This window comes from Kogia breviceps, chromosome 9 (genome assembly GCF_026419965.1).
Source record: "Kogia breviceps isolate mKogBre1 chromosome 9, mKogBre1 haplotype 1, whole genome shotgun sequence".
NCBI classification, from domain to species: domain Eukaryota; kingdom Metazoa; phylum Chordata; class Mammalia; order Artiodactyla; family Physeteridae; genus Kogia; species Kogia breviceps.
Genome location: NC_081318.1, coordinates 41,825,900 through 41,850,082, shown reverse-complemented (window position 1 = coordinate 41,850,082; position 24,183 = coordinate 41,825,900). Strand labels below are relative to the sequence as shown.

General features: G+C 45.5%; 1 protein-coding gene across 1 annotated transcript in view; it reads left to right on the top strand.

Annotated features, from left to right (window-relative positions):
* Nucleotides 1-24,183, top strand: part of LOC131762256 (serine/threonine-protein kinase MARK2-like) — a 120,785-nt gene that overhangs the window by 17,975 nt on the left and 78,627 nt on the right. The window contains exons 2-5 of the mRNA XM_067042345.1: nucleotides 5,473-5,552; nucleotides 6,640-6,815; nucleotides 8,997-9,123; nucleotides 11,872-12,001. Coding sequence (XP_066898446.1) covers nucleotides 9,118-9,123; nucleotides 11,872-12,001 — 136 coding nt within the window. The 5' untranslated portion in view covers nucleotides 5,473-5,552; nucleotides 6,640-6,815; nucleotides 8,997-9,117. The remainder of the gene's footprint in view (nucleotides 1-5,472; nucleotides 5,553-6,639; nucleotides 6,816-8,996; nucleotides 9,124-11,871; nucleotides 12,002-24,183) is intronic.

The following is a 24,183-nucleotide window of genomic DNA, read 5'->3' as shown; positions in this document are numbered from 1 at the left end:
GACATATATCATTTCCTTGAAAATAAAGACATAAGATGTAAAAAAATGGAAATGAGGAAAGGGAAAGATATTAAGGGAAGAGAGAATACCAGAGCACAAACTGCTGGAGACAGTTGGATGTCCCAGTTATCCCCAAGTTCAGCAACCTTCTGGGATCACCATTTGTTTTGATATCTGAAATGAATCTCCCTCTTTTGCCACGTAAATGTGGTAAGTGCAGGACCCTCGCTGAGAAGGCAGGAGCTCTGGGACAGGAGAGTTGGGTGTGGGGGAAGCTGACTCTCACGCAGAACCCTGTCCAGGCCTCTCCCTGACCACCTCTGGAATTAAGGAATATTAATGGGGAAAAAATTCATAACTCTTCAAACCCTTCCAAAATCTCTTTTGTCTATTTCCTAGCAGATAATACATGCTCCAGAGCATCTCACTTGTCAAATTCCCTTTGAGCTCTTCCTGATGCCTAGTTTCCTCCTACAGTTCAGGGCCTGTTTCTCTCTACCCCTGTTTCCAGGGTTAACACAAACATTTTATAACTTGGTTAGTAAAGACTAACTTTTTTTTAAATTTAATTTATTTTATTTTTGGCTGCTTTGGGTCTTCGTTGTTGCGAGCAGGCTTTCTCTAGTTGTGGTGAGCGGGGTCTAAACTCTTTTTATGGAGTAGGGAAGAGGGAAAATCTGAGTAGGAAAAGACAAAATTATCTTTAGCTGGTTAGGGGTGGGAGGAGAGAGAGAACATACTGAAACCCTGGGTAATCATTAGTTAAATCCATTTCACCTGTAACCTGCCTTCACTAATCAAGGTTGTTTTAATTGTTGCTACAAAAGACTTGCATGTCCTCCAAGTGGCACTGTAGCCTAATAAGATATTTGCCTGGGCTGTTTTCCAGGAATGTGGAGTCAGCTGTGTCTAGTTCGAGCTGAGCTGGTTAAGACCGGTTAAGACCACCAACCCTCCAACTGGGCATGCGTGAGTGTCAGCTCAGTGACCTTTTGGCGTCAGAGGGCCCAAAACTCCACCCTCAGATCGTGCTAAGCGCCTCCATTTTGAGCGTGCAGAAACCTGTAGCTTAGTTACACCTGGACAGAGTGACAGTTACCGCACCTTTTTTCAATTACCTTTCCCTATTCTCCCCACGCTCTCCACGCCTCAGACCGCCCTGCTGCTTTATTCTTTATCTCATAAATACCCCATGGCTTGAGCGTAAACCCTCTCTTTGCTTCAAACCTCAGCGTCTCAGTATCTCGGCTTGCTGCACGTCAGGCAAAATGATCACGGTTCGGTCACAATACCTCCCATCATACAGCGATGAAAGGAATCAGGTACTTGCCTTGTTTGATAAAGGAGCCTGAAAGGAAGGCAGATCAGAGGCCTGCACACCTCCTCTTGGCGTTGGGGGGTGGATCAGGGAAAGTCACATTAATGTTTGAGGGCTATGTCAAGAAGAGTAGGAATTTCAGGAGGGGTAGAATTTATCACATGGTGAAAGCATAATGACTCTGAGAGGTAGTTTTATCATTTCTGATTACAGATGAGAAAAATTAGCTCAAAGAGGAACTATAACTTGTACACCCATGATCACCCTATTGGTAGGTGGCAGAAGTAGAACTAGAGTCCTTCTCTGACTTGAAAGGCCACATTTTTAACCCTGAACCACACTACTGCTCTTAACTGAAACATCACTTTCTCCAGATTTTACCAGCTACATCCAGATCTTGGGTCTCAGGCCACAGAACCTCACAGTGATCAGGGTGAAATTGACTGGACTCTAACTTTGGTATATTGCTGTTTTCCATCTTATACACTGGGTGTGACAAAATAGCAGAGACGTCTATCTTTCTCAAGAAACTAAACTAGAATTGGAAAGAGATTCAAGGTGACTTGACAAGAAAGCCCCTCTCTCTCCTCACAGGACTCTTCCTGTGGCTTGTTGCTTGGGAGCAGCTCTGCCCAGTGACCGTTTACACTCTTCCCACCCTCCAGTGCTGCCTGTGGATAGCCCTTCTCTGAACTGAGCTGCTGAACGTTCCAGACTGCTTCTGGGAGAAATGTGCTGTGAAGAGTGGAGAAAGAGTAGGACAAACCACATTTGAAGTATAGCTGTCAAAGGCCATCAATCCGTATGTTTGTTCACGATCTTTTTGGATCCTCAGATTTTTCTGATTAACTGCTAGGAAGCTTGAATGTCAATGCTGCAGTGGGGACTCCACTCCATCTCCAACCTATAAATAAAAGCAGAGCTCCATTCCCTGCCAGTGCACTGCCTGGCACACTGGCCAGGTGCCTGGGGGTGGGAATGTTATTAGACGCTCAATAAATATTTGTTGAATCTTGAATAAATTCACCCCTGCTCAGAGGTGGTGAATAGACACAGGTGAGAAAAAGTACTCTTCTCCTAGGAGATTGATTTGGTTATTATATTAGAAATAGAAATGCAAATTAGCATGTGCTCAGAGCTGGTTGGAAATCTGTCCATTGATCCAAATAAAATTTAACATACTCCATAGCTCTTCTTGCTATCCTTGGGTTAGGTTTTTAGGGGGTTTAAAATAATGTATCTACAAAATGGAAAGCTAGAAAAACTCCAAAATGACCTAAGGTTGATCTGAGCAAGGAGATATGATCTTGACCTTCAAGGGGTACACGTGAGAAACTCTGGGACATCCCCATATATACTGTCATAAAGAAAACCAGTCCTCTGGGAATTTGGAGGAATGAGATTATTTTGGCCAGAGGTGGTAAGGAAAGTGTTTATGTAGGGAGTGGGTATCATTCATTCTGTTTTAAAGAAATATTTCTGAACATCTCCCTAGCTAAGCACTGACAGCAGGATGAGCAAGATTCGGTTCTTGCCTCCAAGGAGCTCACGATACTGGAAGAGCATCAACCAACGCTTATAGTACTAGTTAATGCTGCTCTGTGTGCTGTGCTGGGGGGGGAGCAGGCATGGGAGGGGGAGGGACCCCCAAATGAGCTAGCTAGACAACAGGGGACGCTTTCTGGGGGAAGTGTCTCTGGAACTGGACCTTGAAGAATGAGTCAGACAGACAGTGAAGGATAATTCCAGGCAAGAGAAACAGCATGAAAGTGCTCTGGAAAGAGAGAGGTTTGGTTTTGCTGCAGTGAGAGTGCTCAGAGACGAGGCCCTAACAGCTGAAAGGGTTGATCACAAAGGGCTTCGTAGACTTTGCTGCCAGAACCACCAACCAGAGGCTGGAGGCAGGGAGTGCTGTGAAGACACCTGACGTGAGTGAAAAGTAATGAGGTGCAACTTGGCTTTGCCAGTGGAAAGAAATGAGACTGACGGGAGACCTATGGATATTCTGGGTGTCAGTAGGAATTTTCTACATGTTTGTGGATGCAATAAGTAGGCTGCGGTAGCTGGAAGTGGTGGTGACGTGCTGGATGCCAAGGGCTGGGAAGGGGTTGAGATTTTCCCTGCTTGCAAGCAGATGAGTTAGCCTGCCCCAGTGCGTGGATGCTGACAGGAGACATACAACTCCTGAGCTGGGGACCAAGGACTCTATTACTTGTAGCAATAGCAAGATCCAGAGTGTCGGCACAGTCACATTGGTTCTGAGCCCCAAGGCCCACGGGGGCCATACAGGTGGGCGACACACAGGAAAGGGATCCTGGGCCTTGAGAGCCCACCACCTTACAGCAGCCTGCTCTTTGAGAGACGAACAATATCTCATCCCTCAAGGGTGCTTGCTGCAAACGCAACCAGGAGAAACAGCCTGGGACCAGTTAAAGAGAGACCGAGGCCTTGGCAAGATGTGCAGGAGTGCCAGAGATCCTTGGAGAAGTGTCTCCCAACATTGGAAAGATGTTTTGTGTCAAATGTTGAAGGCCCATGTATCCAAAATATGCAATTTGGAATTTATCCTGTAGGCAAAGGGAAACCACTGTAACTGTTTTTGGGGTAACCGAGGACTGTTCAATTGTGGAGCTTAATCTGGAAATGGGTGTAAGGCTGGGGCAGACTAAAGATATCCATACATTCCTGGACATTCCTTTCCCAGAGAGAGAAGATCATTCTTGACACTGAGCAGGCTCTGACTGATTTGGTGGAAGTGACACCTGGGCTTGGACACTGGCAGCTTCTATCTCCTCAATCTTGGGACTCTCTCTGGGGGCCCTGAGTCAAGTAGGAAGACAGACTACTCTGGGATTGCCATGCTAGGAAGCCTACATCTAGGCCCTCCAGCTTCCAGCCAGCTCTACCACAATGCCATATCTGTGGATGAAGTTGTCTTGGACCCTCCACACCAGCCTATCTGCCAGCTATGAAGCCCTGGGTGACTTAAGTGGACACCACATGGAGCAGATGACTCACCCAGCTGAACCCGGCACAGATGCAAACACAATCTTAAGATGTAACAAAATGATTGTTGTTTGAAAACACTGAATTTTATAGTAGAGACATACCTTGTTTTATTTGTTTCACTATATCATGCTTCACAGATACTGTGATTTTACACATTAAAAGTTTGTGGCAACCCTGCATTGAGCAAGACTATCAGCACCATTTTTCCAACAGCATTTGTTCATTTCATGTCTGTGTCACATTTTGATAATTCTCACGATATATCAAACTTTTTCATTATTGTGTTCTGTGATCAGTGATCTTTGTTACTATAGCAAAAAGATTATGACTCACTGAAAGCTCAGATGATGGCACTTTTTAGCAATGAAGTATTTTTTTTAGCAATAAAGTATTTTAAATTAAGGTATGTGTTTTTGTAAAGACACAGTGCTATTTCACACTTAATTGACTACAGTATAGTGTAAACATAACTTTTGTATGCACTAGGAAAGAAAAAATTCATGTGACTTGCTTTATTGCGGTATTCTTATTGCAGTGGTGTGGAACTGAACCCACAATATCTCTGAGGTATGCCTGTAGCTGTTAAGCTGTAGGTGAGATTGGAGGCTAGGAGTCCAATAAAGGGTCTATACAGGGCTTCCCTGGTGGCGCAGTGGTTGAGAGTCCGCCTGCCGATGCAGGGGACACGGGTTCGTGCCCGGGTCCGGGAAGATCCCACATGCCGCGGAGCGGCTGGGCCCGTGAGCCATGGCCACTGGGCCTGTGCGTCCGGAGCCTGTGCTCCGCAACGGGAGAGGCCACAACAGTGAGAGGCCCGCGTACTGCAAAAAAAAAAAAAAAAAAAAAGAGTCTATACAAATCGGAAAGGAGATAAGCAGGGTTTGCCTTAGAAAGCAAGTGGAAGCAGGAGTCCTTAAAAAGGCACAGTGGGGGTGCTTGGGTGGATAAAAGTCAAAACCTTCAGCAGAGGTTGGAGCACTGACTGCTCCTCCAGTGAGGGTACAAAACACACATCTATGGGCCTTTGTTATGCTAATCCTTGGCCTTGGAACCTTCTCTCCAGCTTCACCTTTTAAGACTGAGGTTGAATCAACTTCTGTGCAGTCTTTTCCTGAAAGAGTATTCATTACTTCCTCTTTTCCCAGATTCCCCAGGCGTGCCTCTGGTGTGGGACTTGCTGGCTGCTTCACGTGAGCATCTGCCTCATGGACTGGAGTTCCTTCAGGTCAGAGTCTGTGTCCTTTCATTTCCATGTCCTCAGGCGCCAGCTTCCAGGCTCAAGGCCTGGGTATTCGAGGCACGTAGTAGATGATCAACAAATGATTTGCAAACAAAATGTTGGTTGAGTTTCTAGAAGGGGATGCAGAGTTTGGTGGTTCTCTTGTTTCTTGTTCAAGTTGAAGTTTTTGTTTCTGGATACTTTTTTTCCACCATTTTCTTTTTTATTGGGGTATAGTTGTTTTACAATGTTGTGCTAGTTTCTACTGTACAGTGAAGTGGAGTTCCCTGTACTATTCAGCAGTGGACACTCTTTTCTTGTAAAAAAAAAAAAAAAAAAATGCTGATGTCTGGATCCCACTCCCAGGCTTCTGGTACAATTGGTCCGGGTTGCAGCTTGGGCATTGAGAATTTTAAAAGCTTCTCAGATGATTCTAGTACACAGTCAGGGCTGGGACCATGATTGTGATCCAATCTCCATTCCTGAGATTGCTCTTGCATTTCTTAGTCTCTCCTCTCACCAGGAAGACCATGTGCTCTTCATTAAACCAGCTGGGGGAGAGCCAGCCCCAGCAGCAAGGGTCCAGAGTGAAATGCATGCAAGAACTGAAGGATAAAGACTGAGAGTGAACGTGCGTGTGAGTGTGTGTGTGTGTGTGTGTGTGTGTGTGTGTGTGTACACGTACATGCTACCTGAGTACATATAGTGCACTTTTATGGTAATAGCTGTCGTCATGTATCTATCTATCTATCTATCTATCTATCTATCTATCTATCTATCTATCTATCTATCTATATTTTGTGTGTGTGTGTGGTACGCGAGCCTCTCACTGTCGCGGCCTCTCCCGTTGCAGAGCGCAGGCTCCGGACGCGCAGGCTCAGCGGCCATGGCTCACGGGCCCAGCCGCTCCGCGGCATGTGGGATCTTTCCAGACCGGGGCACGAACCCGTGTCCCCTGCATCGGCAGGCGGACTCTCAACCACTGCGCCACCAGGGAAACCCCAATATATATTTTTGAGTCTCATTTTTCTCACCTGGAAAATTAGACTTTTATCTTAATTTCTAAAGTCTCATTTAATTCTAAAATGGTCAGATTTCAACAGGCAAATGTCCTGGGAGCGGCCGCATCACAGTGAGAGCAGAGCGAGAGCAGCCCATAGAGACAGGAGCCTGCAGAGATGGCGGGAAATCACCTATTTGCCTGCAGCAGAGATGAGGCTGGGGTTACATCTGGGGCCACATCTTGGAGACCTTGAATGCCAGGCTGAGGTGAGTGTGCTTACTGCAGCGGGTGATGGGGGTTAGTGAAAGGTCTTATCAAGGAATTGACATGATTGGAGCTGGGTTTTCGAGATGAGTTTGGCGGGGCTGTGCACATGGCTGGGAGGGAGAGAGATGAGCCGGGAGGAGAGACCCAGTAGGAGAGGCCAGTCCGGCACTAGCTAGGAGGGGAACGGGACCTGAGCTACTGTGGACCAGGGACAGAGAAAAGGGACAGATGACGGGGAGGGTGAAGGGGTCCATGAGGCAAGACTTGGCCATGGATGGCTGGGAGGAAAGAGAGAGCAAGGAGAGTCAGAATGACTCCAGCTTTGGAACCTGGAAAGGTTGCTTGAGGCCTCTGTTCATCTGTGTTACCACCCAAGCCCCCTTTTGAAAGCTGCCTGTCCAAATAGGCCTGGCAGCCTTAGTAGGCAGTGTGGCAGGGGTTGAGAGCTTGATTTGTAGAGTAATCCAGATCTAAGTTCAACTCCCAGCACTGGCCTTTCTGTGTGCCCTTAGACAACTGACTTAACCTCTCTGAGCCTCAGTTTCCTTATATACAAAATGTATATTTTATTTTATTTTTTATTTTATTTTTTTATTTTGTGGTATGCAGGCCTCTCACTGTTGTGGCCTCTCCCATTGCGGAGCATAGGCTCCGGACACGCAGGCTCAGCGGCCATGGCTCACGGCCCCAGCCGCTCCATGGCATGTGGCATCTTCCCGGACCGGGGCACGAACCCGTGTCCCCTGCATCGGCAGGCGGATTCTCAACCACCGCACCACCAGGGAAGCCCCCAAATGTATATTTTAATAAGGTTTTTGAGAGGATTAAATGAGGTTGTAGTTATAAAATATATATTTATAAAAGGCTTGGCGCAAGTATACAGTTGAGAGCTCAGTAAACGCTAGCTGTTAGAATTACTGTCTTCTCTCTGGCTCGCGCTCTCTCTCTCTCTCTCTCTCTCTCTCTCTCTCTCTCACTCACACACACACACACACACACACACACACTAGCATTTCAGGGTCTCTTTTCTTTGGCTGTTCTAAAACCTCCAGTTGGACAGGGCAGTGGCCAGGGCACCCGTCCTCCAGCTGTGGGCTGCTGAGGGCTCAGATCTTCCCCCCTTCCCTCCAGAGTTGTCCTTAGCCCGGCAGAAGCCACCTCACCCAAGGGTGTCCACCAACCTGCCTCCCCCACAAGCCCATCTAATGCCTGACAGCGACAGGGTACAAAAGTGTGGCCTCTTTGTCTCACGGTGAAGTCAACTCTGTGCTGCAATTCTTACTCCAAAGCACCCTCTGGGAAGGCTGAAGCGAGATGCCAGCTGAGACTATATTGCCTGCCTTACCCTCCCTCTCTCCCCTTGTCTTGAAAGCATCCCCCCAATAAAGCAAGTGAATCCCTGCCTCAGACTCTTGGCAGGTTTTGGGAGCAGAGCCCATGGCTGATGGTCCTTTGGTTCTCTATTCAGACTTCCCCTCAGACACTGTCAAGCCTGGGCTCCATGCTGCGGGGCCAGACAGAGCAATCCTTGCTCCCAGCCCAGGTGCCTGGATCTCTGGCATGGGAAGGGGAACCAGGTTCCTTCTGGAACAGGAGAGGCATTTGGATAACACTCAAACCATGAAGCACCCAACCCCTCCTCTGACTTCTCCAGGTCGTATTTTTATGTCACCTATGACCCTCTCTGCCCTGTGGAGTTGCTGCTCTGCCCTCCCATTGGGCCGTGAGCATCCATGGGACAGAAACTGAAGCCGAGTGGTTGCTGCACCCCCAGCACTCAACACAGGCCTGCACACAGTAGGTGTGCAGGAAACATTTCAGGAACTGCATTTACTTGGAATGAAAAACAGCTACAGCAAGATCACCAAAGAGAGCAGACAGTAATGGCCAAAGTGAAGGGTCCTGCAGGGACCCATTGAGATCTGGGCCTGCCTGGTGAGATGGAAAAGATTCCAAAGAGAAGCAGCTGTCAATCACCAGGCAGAGTCACAATGCTGCGAGCACTCTCTAGGCTCTCATTTAGTTCTTAAAACCTTCCTTGGTATATCTTACCATCTCCATTTTACTGATGAGGTCCTTGAGGCTCAGAAAGATAAGTAACTTGACCAATATGAAGTGTAAGAATGTGGTGGACTTGGATTTCAAGCCCTTGTCCGGCTGTACTCTTTCCATGATCACAGGGTCTGAAATGATATTCTGAAGAGTTTGGAGTTGTTCTTCTGGGAATCTGCATCCCTACTGACACGAGCTAGAAAGAACTGGCTGGCGACCGTGTTGGAGACAGACTGCTTGGAGGGCTGGATGGAGGTGGGAAAGGAGTTTGGATATGAATACACTCTTTTATCGGGGGACGGCAGAGTCAGGAGCATCACAGTGTGGCTCGGACGACAGAGGCCAGGCTGATGCGGTGGATTGTCCAGCGAAGGGAGACGCCGGGCTAGATGCCTGATTCACTGAGACCTCCTGGCTCTGGGCAGGCGGGAGCCCCCGGCGCTGAGCTGTGTGACTCTCTCTGGGCTCCATTTCTCATCAGTCAAGGGAGCGGGGTGATTGGAAGGTTTCTTCCAGCTCCGGGTCCCTGATTCTCAATCAGTGAAAGGTCTGATGTTTCCCATCCCTCTTTGCTCCTCTCTGTGTAAATCCTGGGCTGCCGACCAGTGATCCAAGCCCCTCAGCACAGCCAAGGCGACAGAAAGCCTGACTTTCTCAGCCCTGAAAAGAGCTGACAGGCTGTTCTCTGGGCTCCCCTCTGCAGGGAGCATTGACAAGAGCTGGAAGAGGAGACTGGTATGGGAGCCTTCTCGAGTTGCTCCACAAAGGACCTCTTCTCTTTCCCAGGCATGATGACAAATACTGCTGCTGCCTCTGGCTGTAAGGGCTGGGGTATGTGGACAAGGTTCCCATGCCTGGGCTCTTAGGAAAATTGCAAGCAAAGAAAAAAAAAATGTGCATGGGCTTTTGGCTGTGCTTTTTTGACTTGATGCCAGATAACCACTGGGTTCAAAATTACATCACTATTGACTATCTGAGTAATCAGAGTAATTTCTCTGTTTGAACATCTTGGAAGAATAGCTACCTTGGCAACAGATTGTTATCAGTTCCTTAATGATTTGTGCTGAGGAACAGTTTCCTTTATGCTGAAAACTGGTGGCCTAAAAGCTGGATCTGGCCAGCTAACCCATCTATCTCTGAGTGGATTGCATAGTATTGAGAAATGGAGCTGGCTTTGACGGCCTACTTTGTCTGTTAAGCAGCAAAGGCCAGGCCAGTGGTGCTGGGATTCCCAGTGTCAGGCCCCCTTACCCCCAGCATTGGACTCAGCTGAGCCTCTGGAATACACAGTCCCTACCCACTGAGGGTTGCTCAGCGCTGCAGGAGGGTCTGATATGACACATCCAGCACTGGCCCCACATGCTGGCCCATCCTTCTGAAGCCACTGGGGCTTCCGTTCCTGATAGAAGTGTTCTGTTGACTCTCCCTTGCTTCTTGCTCAGCTCGCTGGATGTCATGGGTTGGCCTCTGTGCTTCAGATGAATTTCAAAAGCAGGCTGGAATATCCAGGAAGGATCTAAAAGGAACTTCTAGAAGATTCACAACAAAATAGATGGTAGAGAAAGGTGCAGTGTGGTTTTTAATGGTCGTGCAGCGTTGCAGAAAGTGGGAGGGCAGTTGAAGGTGAGGAAATGATGTTCAGAAAGTTGAACTGACAACACAGCTGCTAAGTGGTGAGGCTGGGATTTGAACCTGAGTCTGTGCCTCACTGACCCCTGTAGGAGGTGGGATAGTGGGCTGTCTCAGTGAGAGCTAGTAGAGCCCAGAATGTGCCTTAAAAAGAAAAAAAAGACTGTGCATAATAGCAATTATCCCCATGCCTTTGATAATGCAAGGGATCACAAATGCTGTGGAGTGAATGAGTAATAACGTTTTGTCATGTATTGTGGGTCTGAGGCCCTCTTACTACACATAAGCTTAGAGAGACAAAGCTGCCCTGATCTCTTCTCCTGACTTTGCTCTCGGGCTTCTGGGAAGGAAAAGCTTTCCAGCTCTGGTAGGCCTTCCTATAGTCTCCGAAATGCTTCCTGCAGGTAGCAGAAAGGCTGCCCAGGCCAGCTTCCCCATCATCTATCTTTGGACAAAAGGAGGTTACATTCAACCCTCGAAGTCAAGGGAAGGGAAGTCAAAGGGGACTAGAATTATTGGAGGCCAGCTATTTGCAGGGGTGGAGCTATACTTTATGCATATAATCTCATTTCTAATTTACTGTAACCCTATAAGTAGATATTATTGTACCCATTTTGCAGATCAGAGCACAGAGGTTCAGAGAGGGCAAAAAATGTGGGCTAATAGAATTAAACTTATTTTTATAGCAGATACCAACTTTTTTTTTTAAGAGACGAAATGTCTTTATTTGCTTAGCTACCTTTATAAACACTTTGGGTGGGAAGTAAGGCCAGAAGGGCCAGAGCCTCAGCTAGGACACAAAGCAGAGGCTCAGCTGCCTTCTGTGGGGTAGGAAGCAGGGGGCAGAGAAGAGAGAAGGATGGAAAGAGGGTCAGCAAGATGCCGAGAGAGCCTGGGACTAAGTGACTCCACGTGCCCAGGGAAAATCTCCAACTGCAGCTGCCCGTGTGCTCCCCATACCTGCTTGAAACCTTGATAGAGAATTGTTTTTATGAGTGGGATTTCTTTGCAGAAACTGCAGAAATGAGTGTTTCCTTGTCTGCTTCTGTGTGGTGAAGAGCAGGTTCAGCCTGTGTGGAATCAGAACCCTAGAGCCTAAGGTGGCCCTGAGAATGGGAGATTCAGGCCCCTCCACTTGCAATACTGGCATCAGCAGAAATCCCGACCTTCTCTAGAGGATGGAAGGGATCCTAGCAGACCTCAGGGCAGTGGTGTGCTGGAGCTGGCTTCCCTGCAGAGCCAGTGCCATACATCCCTTCCCAGAACCCCATCAGTGGCACTGTCTTAGCTTCACATCTGCATGGTAGGAGTATTTATACCATGGAAAATGGCAAATGCTACAAATCAGCGCTTTTTTTTTTTTTTTTTTGATAGCTGATTGTTGAACATTTACCAGAACACCCCTGCTTCAGGGGGTCAAGAGACCATTTGATATCTGTTTACCTTCTCTTGCCACGCTGTTCATCAAATGCTGAAGGAAAGTTAAAAGTTGCAAGTTGTGAAGGTAAGATTTGTGAACTGTTTCCATTTCTGAGTTATGAGAGAGTGTTGGCCAGAGTGGGGACATAGAGTGAGAGCTTGTAGGTTTAAAAAAGGAGAAGGGGGGAAATGCTACAAATAATTGCCTTTTGCATGGGAGACTGGAATACTACTCAGCAATAAAAGGAATAAACTATTTGATACCTGTTATAATTATGCTGAGCGAAAGAAACCAGATGGAATATGATTTTATTTATATGAAGTTCTAGAAAAACAAATCTATAGTGACAGAAAACAGATCAGTGGTTGCCTATGAATGGGGGTGCAGTAGGGGTAGGGAGGAGAGGTCAGGAGGGATTACAAAAGGGTAGGAAGAAATTTGGAGGAAGTAATGGATATAGTCACTATCTTGCTTGTGGTGGTGGTTTCATGGATGTATACATGTCAAAATTTACCAAATTGCACACTTTAAATATGTACAGGTTATTGTATGTTAATTACACTTCAGTAAAGCCAATTTATTTTAAAGCATGATTTCATACTAATGCTGCCAATTCTAATCCAACACGACCAACTTCATTATAGCTTTTCCCCTTTCATTATTTGTAATATTTTTCTCTGATAGTGAGAAATATGGCTCTCATTATTCACAATAGAGTTAGATATTTGTTCAATCCGAGTGTACACATAAAGTAGTTTCAGAATTGCCAACCCATGGCGCTGTGGGACACACTTTTACTAACCAGGCTACAGCATTTATATAAGGTCCTATTTGTCTTTGGTCTTACTACCATATTCATCAGGATACTGTTTTCTGAAGTCATGTTAAGGTCCTTCCTTCCCCATTGCCTTCAGTGTGATTATAATATTCACTTGAAATATTGTTACGTTTGTTTGTTGCTATTTGTATTCCTTTTGGGGTTAATCCCATATTCTGGTTGGATTTAAGTGGGGGAGGAGAAGGGTACTTGAAGCATTCCATGATTCTAAGAGTCAAAGTTCTACAAAAAGTATATTGAGAGAAGTGATGCTTCTTCCTCATCCCTTCTCACCCATCCCATTTCCTTCCTCCTTTGACCCCAGTTTCCATCCGTGCCCTGTAGGTAACCAATCTCTTTACTTTCTGGTTTATCCTTCCTATATTTCTTTTGCACCAATGAGCAGATACATGTGTATTTTTTCTATCCCCTCTGTCTCATGCTAGACATATTCTATGGCACTTTGCTTTTTTCCTTAACTGTATGTCTTAGGAATCACTTCAAATCATTTTGTAGAGATTTTTCTGCCTTGTTTTTCATAGCTGCATAGTACTCCATTGTGTGGATGTACCACAGTTTATTCAACCACTCTCCTATACATAGGCATTTAGGTTGTTTCCAATGTTTTACAATTACAAATAATACTATTTTGAGTAACCTTGTTCATATGTATTTTCATGATGTTGGAGGTATATCTTCATGGTAGATTCCCAGTAGTGGGTCAAAGGGTAATTCCACATGTAGTTCTGTTAGTTATTGCCTAATATCTCTCCATGGGGTCATGTCAATTAGCATTCCCACCATGCATGAGTTCCTGTTTACCCACAGTCTTGCCTAGAGAATGTATTATCATGCCTTTCAATTTCTGTTAGTCTGGTAAGTGAGAAATGGTATCTGTGTTTTAATTCACATTTTTCTAATTTTGAATGAGGTTAGTCTTTTTTTTTCATTTGAGGACCGCTTTTATATCTTTTTTGTGTGAATTATCTGTTCATGTCCTTTCCCAGTTTTCTGGTTTTTGGTCCCTCAATTTTTTTGAGTTATTTACGTATTAAGGATATTAATCCCTTGTCTGTGCTATATGTCACAAATATTTTCTCCCAGTTTGTTAGCTGTCTTTCAACTTTGTTTACAAGGTATTTTGCCATGCAAATTTTTTTTGTTTTTATGTCATCAAATTTATCAATCTTTTCTTGCCTCTGGATTTTAAATCATAGATAACTTTTCTTCTATGCCAAGATTATAGAGAAATTCACCCATGTTTTCTTCTAGTAGTTGTATGGTTTCATTTTTTATGTTAAGATCTTTCAACCATTTGGAGTTTATTCTTGTGTGTGGTGTAAGATATTGTACTAATATTATTTTTCCTACACGGCTACCCAGTTGTCCTAACATTATTTCTTAAAAAGCTCCATCTTGACTCCAGTGATTTGAGAGATGGCTCAACTCCATTTGGAGGAATACAATAATAATATTATTAACTGCTAACGGTTTCCCCAGGATTTACTGTGTTAAGAGAAATACAAGCACTGTCTCATTTAATCTTCACAATCCAATTAGACAGTTAATATCAGCAACCCCATTTTATACGTTAATAAACTGAGGCTTTATAAGGTAAGTGATTTAATAAATGTCACACAGCTGATGAAATAAAAACCCAGATCTGTCTGCCTCTTACCCATTCTCTAGAAAAACTTAATCTGGAAGTTAGGCCATTCGTGTATCTATTATCAAAACCCATTATTCACCATCTTGAACTCATAGCTATTAACTCAGGCCACATGCATTTTGGCTGAGGTCGTACTGTTGGTCTTGTTGATTGGCACATTCTTGAGATGAGTGAGGATAGCCTCCTCATTGAGAACAGCAGACTGTGAACTCCTCAAACCTACTGAGGGCTTGCCTCTCAGTATGTTTATTTTAGCGGAGTAGGCTAGACAAAAGCAAACCAACAATAAAGTATCACAAGTGACAAGTCCTTTAATGAAAATAAAATCAGGTGCTTAGTGGCCAGGTGGTCCTTTATATGGATGATCAGGGAAAATCTCTCTGAGAAACTTACATGTAAGCTGGGGCCTGAGAGACAAGAAAGGTCAGGCCCTGGGCATATATAGAGGAAGAGTGTTCCAGGCAGAAGGACAAGCAAATTCAAAGGCCCTGAGTCAGGACCAAGTTTGATGCACTGGAAGAATAAGGTGAAGGCAAGCATGGCTGGAGTAGAGAGAGGAAAGGCCACAATAATAGAACATCAACAGAGGCCATATCATGTAGGGTGTGTGGCCAGGATACAAAATCTCCTCGTGCAATGGGAAATCTTGGGTGGTTTAAATCCAAGGAGTGGCATCAGTTTTGTTTTCTGTACATATGATTCTGGAAGATCTGTAGAAAATGGACTGTGTGGGGCTAGAAGCTGGGAGGACAGTTAGGGCTTTTGCAGCAATCCAGGCTAGTGATGGTGAGGACCCGGGTTAGGGTGCCAGCAGTGGAGATGGAAAAAAATGTCTTGAGACTGAGTCAGCAGGAATCCTTAAATGATTGGGTGTGAGGGGAGAGGGAAAGTTAGTGGGTGGATGATGGTGGTACTTGCCAAGATGGGATAGGCTGGAGGAGAAGCCTTTTTAGGGAGGCTGGGAGAATCAGTAGTTCAGTTTGGACTTGTCAAATTTGGCATGCCTACTGGATATCAAAGTGGAAAAGTGGGCAGATAGACATGAATTTGGAATTGGAGAAAGTAGACGAGCTGCAGATGCAAATGTGAGAGTTGCTGCCAAGTCAAGAGTATTTAAAGTTGTGAATTGAATGAGATTATCCGAAGAAAGTATGTAGATTATATCTAGAACTGATCTCTCAAGGGGAGGTAAACCTCTAGGAGTTCAAATAAAAAATAATCCAGCAAATGGGACAGAGAAAGAGTTCAGTGAAGTAAGATGGAAACCAGAACAGTGGTATAAAGAATGTTTCAAGAAGGGGAGATGAGGGGAGAGATGCAGGCAACTTCGTGGAAGCAGGACTTGACGGGGGTCTTGGAGAACTGAGATGGGAGGTGGAAGGAAAGGCTGTGCTAGGTGACAGGGATCAGGGGCAAAGGCACAGAGACTGGGCTGGACTTAGCTCACCCCAAGACTGAGGAAACCAGCTTGAGTGGAGCAGAGGCCCTGGGAGAGCAGTACAAGGAAATCAATGGGGCGTGCAGGAGGGTCAGTTCCAGGAGGACCCCAAAGCACCAGAGAGGCTGACCCATATGGAGAAAAGGGAGAATCTCGTTGACTTTGGGGCTGGAAACGGCCTGGTGCAAGTGTGTCTGACCAGGTGGGCCTGTGTCAAGGGCTGAGGCGGCGTCTCAGGATGGGAGGGGGTGTGTGGTTTGCCTCCAGAATGAGAAAGAAGGAAGTGTGAGACACTTCAAAGGAAAGTCTACAGGATATGTGAATTAAATACCTCCCTCCAAGCCCTCCACGGCCCCAGTTGCCCAGGACTGAAACCAGAGCGCACCCCAAGCCCAGGTCCTGTCTGTCTCCAAGCTCTGCTGCTGCCTCCCTCGGTGTCTCCGGCTGCTCTTCAGCTCCTTGTAGCGCCTTTCTGCCTACCGCCATCATCTGCCACCTGTCCCCTCTCCTGGTCTCTCGTCTGCCCCTATTCAATTTCTCAGCCCCACCCCCACCAAGGTGAGCTTCCTAAAACCCAGATCCGATCATGCCATGCGCCTGCGTATTTCTCATACCTTCTCCCATCTTATAGGATCTCTTAAGAAACACTGGCAGCTCTATTTAACAAAAGACAAGGTCTGTGTTCTGAAATTCCTAAGAAAAACACGAGGATTCATTTTTCAATGTAAAGTTACACTCTCATTGTGAAAGTCATTTCCCATTCATGGGACCAATATGTACATTTATCTCTCAAGCTCTGAGCATGTTCCTAACATGCTCCATGCTCCTAGCGTGTTCCTAACATGCTCAGGTGAAGGAGGGGGGCGTCCCTTTTGAAAAGTCACTATACCATGTTCCTAGAGCAGCTTTCGGTTTGGCTACCAATTATAATTTATGTATTCACTCATTCATTCATTCACTTGTTCATTCAACAAATATTTATTAAGTATCCACTGTGTGCAGCCCTGGGAGGAGACGGTGGAGGCAAGACGACCTGTTCCCTGCTCTGCCTTCCTGTGGAGGGAGACCAACAGTGAATGAGAAACACATGAGCAAGGTCATTTCTCATGAAAGAAACAGGGAAATATGATCGTTGTTTGGGAGATTGAAGGCAAACGTCTCTGTGCAGAGGGGATATTTGAGTCGACAAGGGAAGGAGCCAACTGTGCCAACCACTGAGGGAAGAGCATTTCTGGCAGAGGGAAGAGCAGCTGCAGGAGAAGCACTTGTAGGGAATAGGGCATTCTGGCTGCTGGATGGAGAATGTGACGTTAAACGTTCAACAGGGGGAAGCAGCCGCTAAATCTGCGGAGAACAGTGTTGGCAGAAGATGGAGAAGGAAAACTCTACTACTTTCAAGAAAGTAATTTAAATCTGGAGACTATAACCTCTGAAAAAGGAGTTCCTTCTACACTTTCTTTACAAGAAGGCCAGTGCCTTGGACACCGACATCCAATGTCAGTGCAGCTCTGTGGCCAAGGGTGCTTGTTGGACCACCGGGGTGGGACTTCTGACCCTGAAAGTGTCCTGGATGAGCAACCTTAAAGCAAGTTATCTATTCTCTCCAAGCCTCAGTTTCCTCATCTGTATAGTGGGAATAATTGCAATCCTACCTCAGGATTATATGAAATAATTCATGTAAATATTATAATCACTTAAGCATTAGCTATTATTATAACGATCCCTTTGAGAGAGAAATGGAAAGCTCCCACCACAACAAACCTGTTGCCCCATATTTTGTTAAAAATGGTTCAGCTTCCTGTGTCAAACCCATTTTCCACTTTATGAGTCATCTCTAAACGCTTGAAATAGTGTGAGTGTTAGAAGTGAACTTTGTTTTTGTTGTGGTAAAAATGTTCCCCTTGCTTTTAATTGGTTTTGAAAGGAAAAGATGATGGAGAAGGGCACGGAGAGCTAGGAGCAGGCAAAGGAGAGGGAGGAGGGAATCCTGAGCAACTGTTGATTGTTGGTGCCTCCTACGGCACTGGGAATCGGAAATGACAGACTACTTCCTGTGTGGCCTCAGTCCCATCACTGACAGGGAGCACTTTAAAACTCTGAATTTAAAAGAGGATAGGGCTTCCCTGGTGGCGCAGTAGTTGAGAGTCCGCCTGCCGATGCAGGGGACACGGGTTCGTGCCCCGGTCCGGGAAGATCCCACATGCCGCGGAGCGGCTGGGCCCGTGAGCCATGGCTGCGGAGCCTGTGCGTCCGGAGGCTGTGCTCCGCAACCGGAGAGGCACAGCAGTGAGAGGCCCGCGTACCGCAAAAAAAAAAAAAAAAAAAAAAAATGCAATCTGCTGAACAGAAACATAGCGCAAGCTTCCTTTTTTTCCTATTTTTCAACTTTTTACTTTATATTGGAGTATAGTTGATTAACAATGTTGTGTTAGTTTCAGGTATACGGCAAAATGATTGTTATACATATACATGTATCTATTCTTTTTCAAATTCTTTTCCCATTTAGGTTGTTACATAATATTGAGCAGAGTTCAGCTTCTGATCAGCAGTTTTAAATCAACAGTGGTCCAAACTTGAGTTTTGTGGCCTCTTGGTAGATGAACTTCTTCTCACTCCCCCAGTTTTTGTATTAAATCGGTCAAATCTCTGGGCTTCCAAAAAACCTTTGGCCTTTGTCAAATCTCCCAGTCATGGTTATGTAATGAGTTGGAGAAATTCTATTCCTCAGGCTTCCTCTGTGAGAAAATACTATATATTTGGAAAGAAATTGTTTGTTCTGCTTCTTAGGAGGGAGAGTAAGGCCCCAAGGACATGGCCAAGCACTGAATATTGTTGCTGAAGTAAAAGGGACCAGAAGGGGTCTAAGCCCCTCCTGAGAGGGGAGGGGAGGACAGTGAGGGAAGGAGTGGGCATGGGAGTTGATTCCTGCCCCCCACACTTTAATATTCACTCAAGGGGCTAACTTCAGGGCATGCTTGGTGCAAGTGGGTTTTCAGTTTTACAGGGTAGAAATTGATGAAGGGGCTAAGCCTTGCACTGGATGATGTAAGCAAAACAGAAGCAGGACATACCCTGAGCTGGAGGGACAGGGAGGCCTTGCTGGAGTCTGGATTACAATTATCCATGGGACGCATCTGCCCTCCCATTAGCACCTCTGATAACATGTGAAGCCCCACTCAAGAGTCAGAGCTGCAGAGAGATGGTTAGACGGGCCTGGCTTTCTGGAGCCAGTTGTACGGACTCTAAGATTATCATCCACTACTACCAAGCAGGACTTTGTACTTCCCCATGGCCCTTGGCTAATCAGAGCCCCATCTGCTTCAAGTCAACACTCCCCTTTACAGATACAGTTAAAGCAAACTTCGAGTTCACTCCAGAGACATGTAGAACATACTGTTTGTGTTTGAATTAGGGCTGGAGTCATTATTCAGTGAGGTATAGAGACCAACCTCCTTCCAAGGGCTTCCAAGACCCGATTAACATTTCATGGGCTGTGTCTCCCACAACACCAACTCAAGGCTCACCCTCCAGTTTCATTTCCAGGTAACCACAACCTTGTCGTAGTCACTGAGGTCAGTCAATGAGAATTTAGAACCCTAGATTGGTTATGTGTGTATATGTTTGTAAAGTATTACATTTATTTGATATAAATATTGATGAGCGTTTTTAGTGCTCGCTTTTCTCTAATTCTATTGGGTTGGCCAAAAAATTCGTTCAGTTTTAAGTAAACACACATTTTTCATTTTTACCAAGAATGTTATCGAACACCGAATGAAGTTTTTGGCCAGTCCAGTATTTCATACCTGAATCCCTGGCTTCACTGCTTCAAATGAGGCGATGCAGTTCAAATAAGGGATGGCACTTGAGTGGCAAGCAAGGAAAAAGTCACAATTAGGGACACAATTAGTTTTCTCCTTTGATCATTACCATTTCCCCAAAATCCTTCCAGCAGGTAGGACACAGTCAGTTGAAAAGAGAGATTCACGTTTGACACTAGTTTCTAATACCTAGAGGCATTTCTAATACATGGAGGTACTTGGAGAGAGCTGTTCTGGGATGAGGAGTCTTCCTGTTGAGTTTCCAGTTCCACAGAAAGTCAGACTTGCTTGACTCCCAGGCCTGGGGCAGAGGTGAATGTGAGTAGGGAAGGAGGCACATACCTTTGCAGGTCAGATATGACTATCCTGAGTTCTGTGGGCCCAGAAATAAAGGGAATCCACAGGTGGTTTCCAAAGGGCAGAAAGAGAAGCAAGACTCCAACCCAAGCATATGGGATTGGTGGAAAAACTTTGTTTAATTATAGGTAGCATCCTCCTGAGGTTAAACGTGGAAACCATTAGCATTTGAGGCAATCATGCTCCTGAGGGCGTGGAGGGAGGGTGGTAGAAACAATGCAATATGGCAGCAGGATAGGACCAAGAGGAGAGAGAGCCAGTAGGGGGCGCCCTTTTGGTTAGATATGGCTGATGGTCTCTAGGGACACTGGGTGGACTCTGACAGTCAAGTTTTAAAGTTTTCCTGTCCTGCCTTGTAATTCTCTTTTGTCACTCTAAATCTTCAGTAAAGTTTGCTGAACACAAATATCTTGTAACAATTGTGTTTGCGAGAATAAAGAAAAGGACCTCTTCCTTTACTTAGGAATATCCTTAGGAATGGGGCTGACCTGGAAGGTGGGCGCAGCACAGAAGAGCCTACATCATCAACAGATGCCTAGACAGTTAGAATCTGGAGCAGTGGCCCAGAGACAGAGGTGACGAGCAAACCTCAAACTTAGACATTACCTTTTGACTTTCCGCTCCCTCTCCACATCATCATATCCTCCCTGTCTCCCTTTTAATTTATACTCCATTTTGTTCTCTCCTTTAAGAATGAAGGTACTAGACATTAGACCTGAAAGTAACTTTGACAAAATCTGGAAGCAAACTCTGGGCCCCCATTTCTCCTCATTGTGCTAGATGGTCTTGGTGTTGCCTTCCCGCTGAAACAGTCCAAGAGCAAGAAGAGCCTATGCTGATTTTGCAAGAATAAATAGTTGAGGTTCAAATAAATCTCTTGCTCAATATTTCGGATCTGGAGATTTTGCCACATGACTGTTCCAATGCCAAGAATTCAATGAGATCTTCCTCTCATCATTTAAGATTTTCAAGAAGATAATTTAACTCGGTGCTGGTTGCCAGATTGACAGCCTTAAAAACAAGAGGTGAAATCCAATCTGGACAGAGCCTGTGCCCACTGTCTATTTTTAGGGAAAAGATTATTCACCCATATGGCCAGCTAGGAATAGAGCATTACTGAGGCTGGGGGGTGAGGTACAGACTTAGAACAGCCTTGACCCTAAATCTCCTGCTCTCAGTCGGGGGGTGGGGGGTGGCTGGAGGCTGGAAGGGACAAGAATTGTTCTGGGTTTAGGGGGGTGTGCAGTGCAGAGCTTCCCGAAAACAATCCAGCATTTTGCAGAGTGATAAAAATAATCCTTCTTCTAAAAATAGCCCTCTTAGAAACCAGAGGCCTGGATTTAATTATAGTCACTTTATATTGACCATGTACCGAGGTACCAAGGCCCAAGCTGGTTCTTTGCAATATTATCTGCTGTAACCGTGCTCCAGACCCATGAAGCAAGCACACAAATGAGCGCATTGAGGACCTAAGAAGGAATTCAAAGCCAGTGTGTCACTTAACCTCAATTGTTTCCATTTTCTTCAAATCTCCTAGGCCAGAAGTTCCCAAACCTGGTTGCATATCAGAATAAATGGAGGCACTTTAAAGAAAAATACAAATTCCTGGGATTTACCCCAGTCCTGGTAAATCATGGTTTGGGGCAGGGACAAATATTTTTTTAAGTTCCCAAGATGATTCGGTTGCACAGCCCTGCTATCCAAGATTCAGATTGGGCGATTCCAGGAGTGCTTGGGGAATTCCAGGAATGCCACCCCTCTTGAGCCCTAAGTGTCCTCCGGCTACCCTGGGTTTCTCTGAATTGCTCCACTGAGCCTAATTCCCTCTGACCTCAGAACTTTCCCCTCTACTTGGAAGGCTTCCCATCCCCTCTGCTTCCCCCTCACATCTCAGTGTCATCACCTCCTGGAGTCAGCCCTGGCCACCTGGACAGGGAGACATGCCTCTGCTCTTTTCTCTCTGAACACATCATGGTCTGTAATTACATATCATGTGAAGTTTGAAAATTAATGTTGGTTTCACCTTTTAGGTGGTAAGCACCATAAAGGCAGGGGACTAGGTCTGTTTCACTCAAAATTGTACCTCCTGGGCCTTATACGTTTGAGGGAGGGAGGGAACGAGTGAATGACCTGAGATGAGAGCAGATGAGGGATCTAGTCCTGGTTTGGTGCCAATTTGCTGCACAACAATCTGGCAAGCTACTCCTCATCTCTGAGATCCTGTTTTCTCCCCTGATAAACAAGAGCTGGATTAGACCCATCAGTGTCCCATCTCACTAAGTGTCAGAGTCGCTAGGGAGCTTGGGTTAAGTGGAGCCCAGCTCTCCTTCAGCAAGTCTGGAGTGGACCTGGGTCTGCATTCTAAATAAGCCCCCAGAGGTGCTGATGCAGGTGGGTCTCGGGGATGGGATGGGGGACACATTTTAATAACAACTGGGTTGGGTAAATTCTGAGGTCCTTTCTAGCTCTGACATTTTGTCATTTATTCAGTTAGCAAACAGCTCTTGTGATCTGGGTGTGAGGAAGACAAAGAGGACTGAGAAAAAAGTGTGACGTCTCAGAACTTGCATTCTTCACATGGCCACCAAGCAATGCTGTCCGTAAGAGGCAGAGTAGAGGCCTTGGTTGCCATTTTCTTCGTAACTCACCATACGTGGAATCACCACTTTTTAATATAAGGAATGCAATACAATGTACTCCATATTAAAAATATCCTGCAAATACTGAACTGTTCTCAGAAGCCTCCAGATAGCGTTCAGGACCTCCAAATGCCTGAGACCATCCTTGCAATGAATGGAAATTCTGGGAGAGGGGGAAGGCCATACAATTCTCTCTCTCTCTCTCTCTCTCTGTCTCCTCTCCCCTGCTTTTAAAAAATTATAAAACAATGGGACTTCCCTGGTGGTGCAGCAGGTAAGAATCCACCTGCCAGTGCAGAGGACATGGGTTCGATCCTTGGTCCGGGAGGATCCCACATGCCTCAGAGCAACTAAGCCCGTGAGCCACAAATACTGAGCCTGCACTCTAGAGCCTGCAAGCCACAACTACTGAGCCTGTGCACCACAACTACTGAAGCCTGCTTGCTCTAGGGCCTGTGAGCCACAACTACTGAGCCCACGTGCTGCAACTACTGAAGCCTGCTCATCTAGAGCTGGTGCTCTGCAACAAGAGATGCCACCGCAATGAGAAGCCTGTGCACCACAACGAAGAGTAACCCCTGCTCGCCACAACTAGAGAAAGGCTGCATGCAGCAACGAAGACCCAATGCAGCCAAAAAAAAAAAAAGAAAAAAAAATATATAAAATGGAAAACCACATAAAATAAAGGTATAATGTCATAAGTTATAAGGTGAGCATTTCTTTTTTTTTATACAACAGGTTCTTATTAGTCATCAATTTTATACACATCAGTGTATACATGTCAATCAATCCCAATCGCCCAATTCATCCCACCCCGACCCCACCCCCACCCCCCTGCGGCATTCCCCGCTTGGTGTCCATATGTTTGTTCTCTACATCTGTGTTTCAATTTCTGCCCTGCAAACCGGTTCATCTGTACCATTTTTCTAGGTTTCACATATATGCATTAATATACGATGTTTGTTTTTCTTTCTGACTTCCTTCACTCTGTATGACAGTCTCTAGATCCATCCACGTCTCTACAAATGACCCAACTTCGTTCCTTTTTATGGCTGAGTAATATTCCATTGTATATATGTACCACATCTTCTTTATCCATTCATCTGTTGATGGGCATTTAGGTTGCTTCCATGACCTGGCTATTGTAAATAGTGCTGCAGTGAACATTGAGGTGCATGTGTCTTTTTGAATTATGGTTTTCTCTGGGTATATGCCCAGTAGTGGGATGGCTGGATCATATGGTAATTCTATTTTTAGTTTTTAAAGGAACCTCCATACTGTTCTCCATAGTGGCTGTATCAATTTACATTCCCACCAACAGTGCAGGAGGGTTCCCTTTTCTCCGCACCCTCTCCAGCATTTGTTGTTTGTAGATTTTCTGATGATGCCCATTCTAACTGGTGTGAGGTGATACCTCATTGTAGTTGTGATTTGCATTTCTCTAATAATTAGTGATGTTGAGCAGCTTTTCATGTGCTTCTTGGCCATTTGTATGTCTTCTTTGGAGAAATGTCTATTTAGGTCTTCT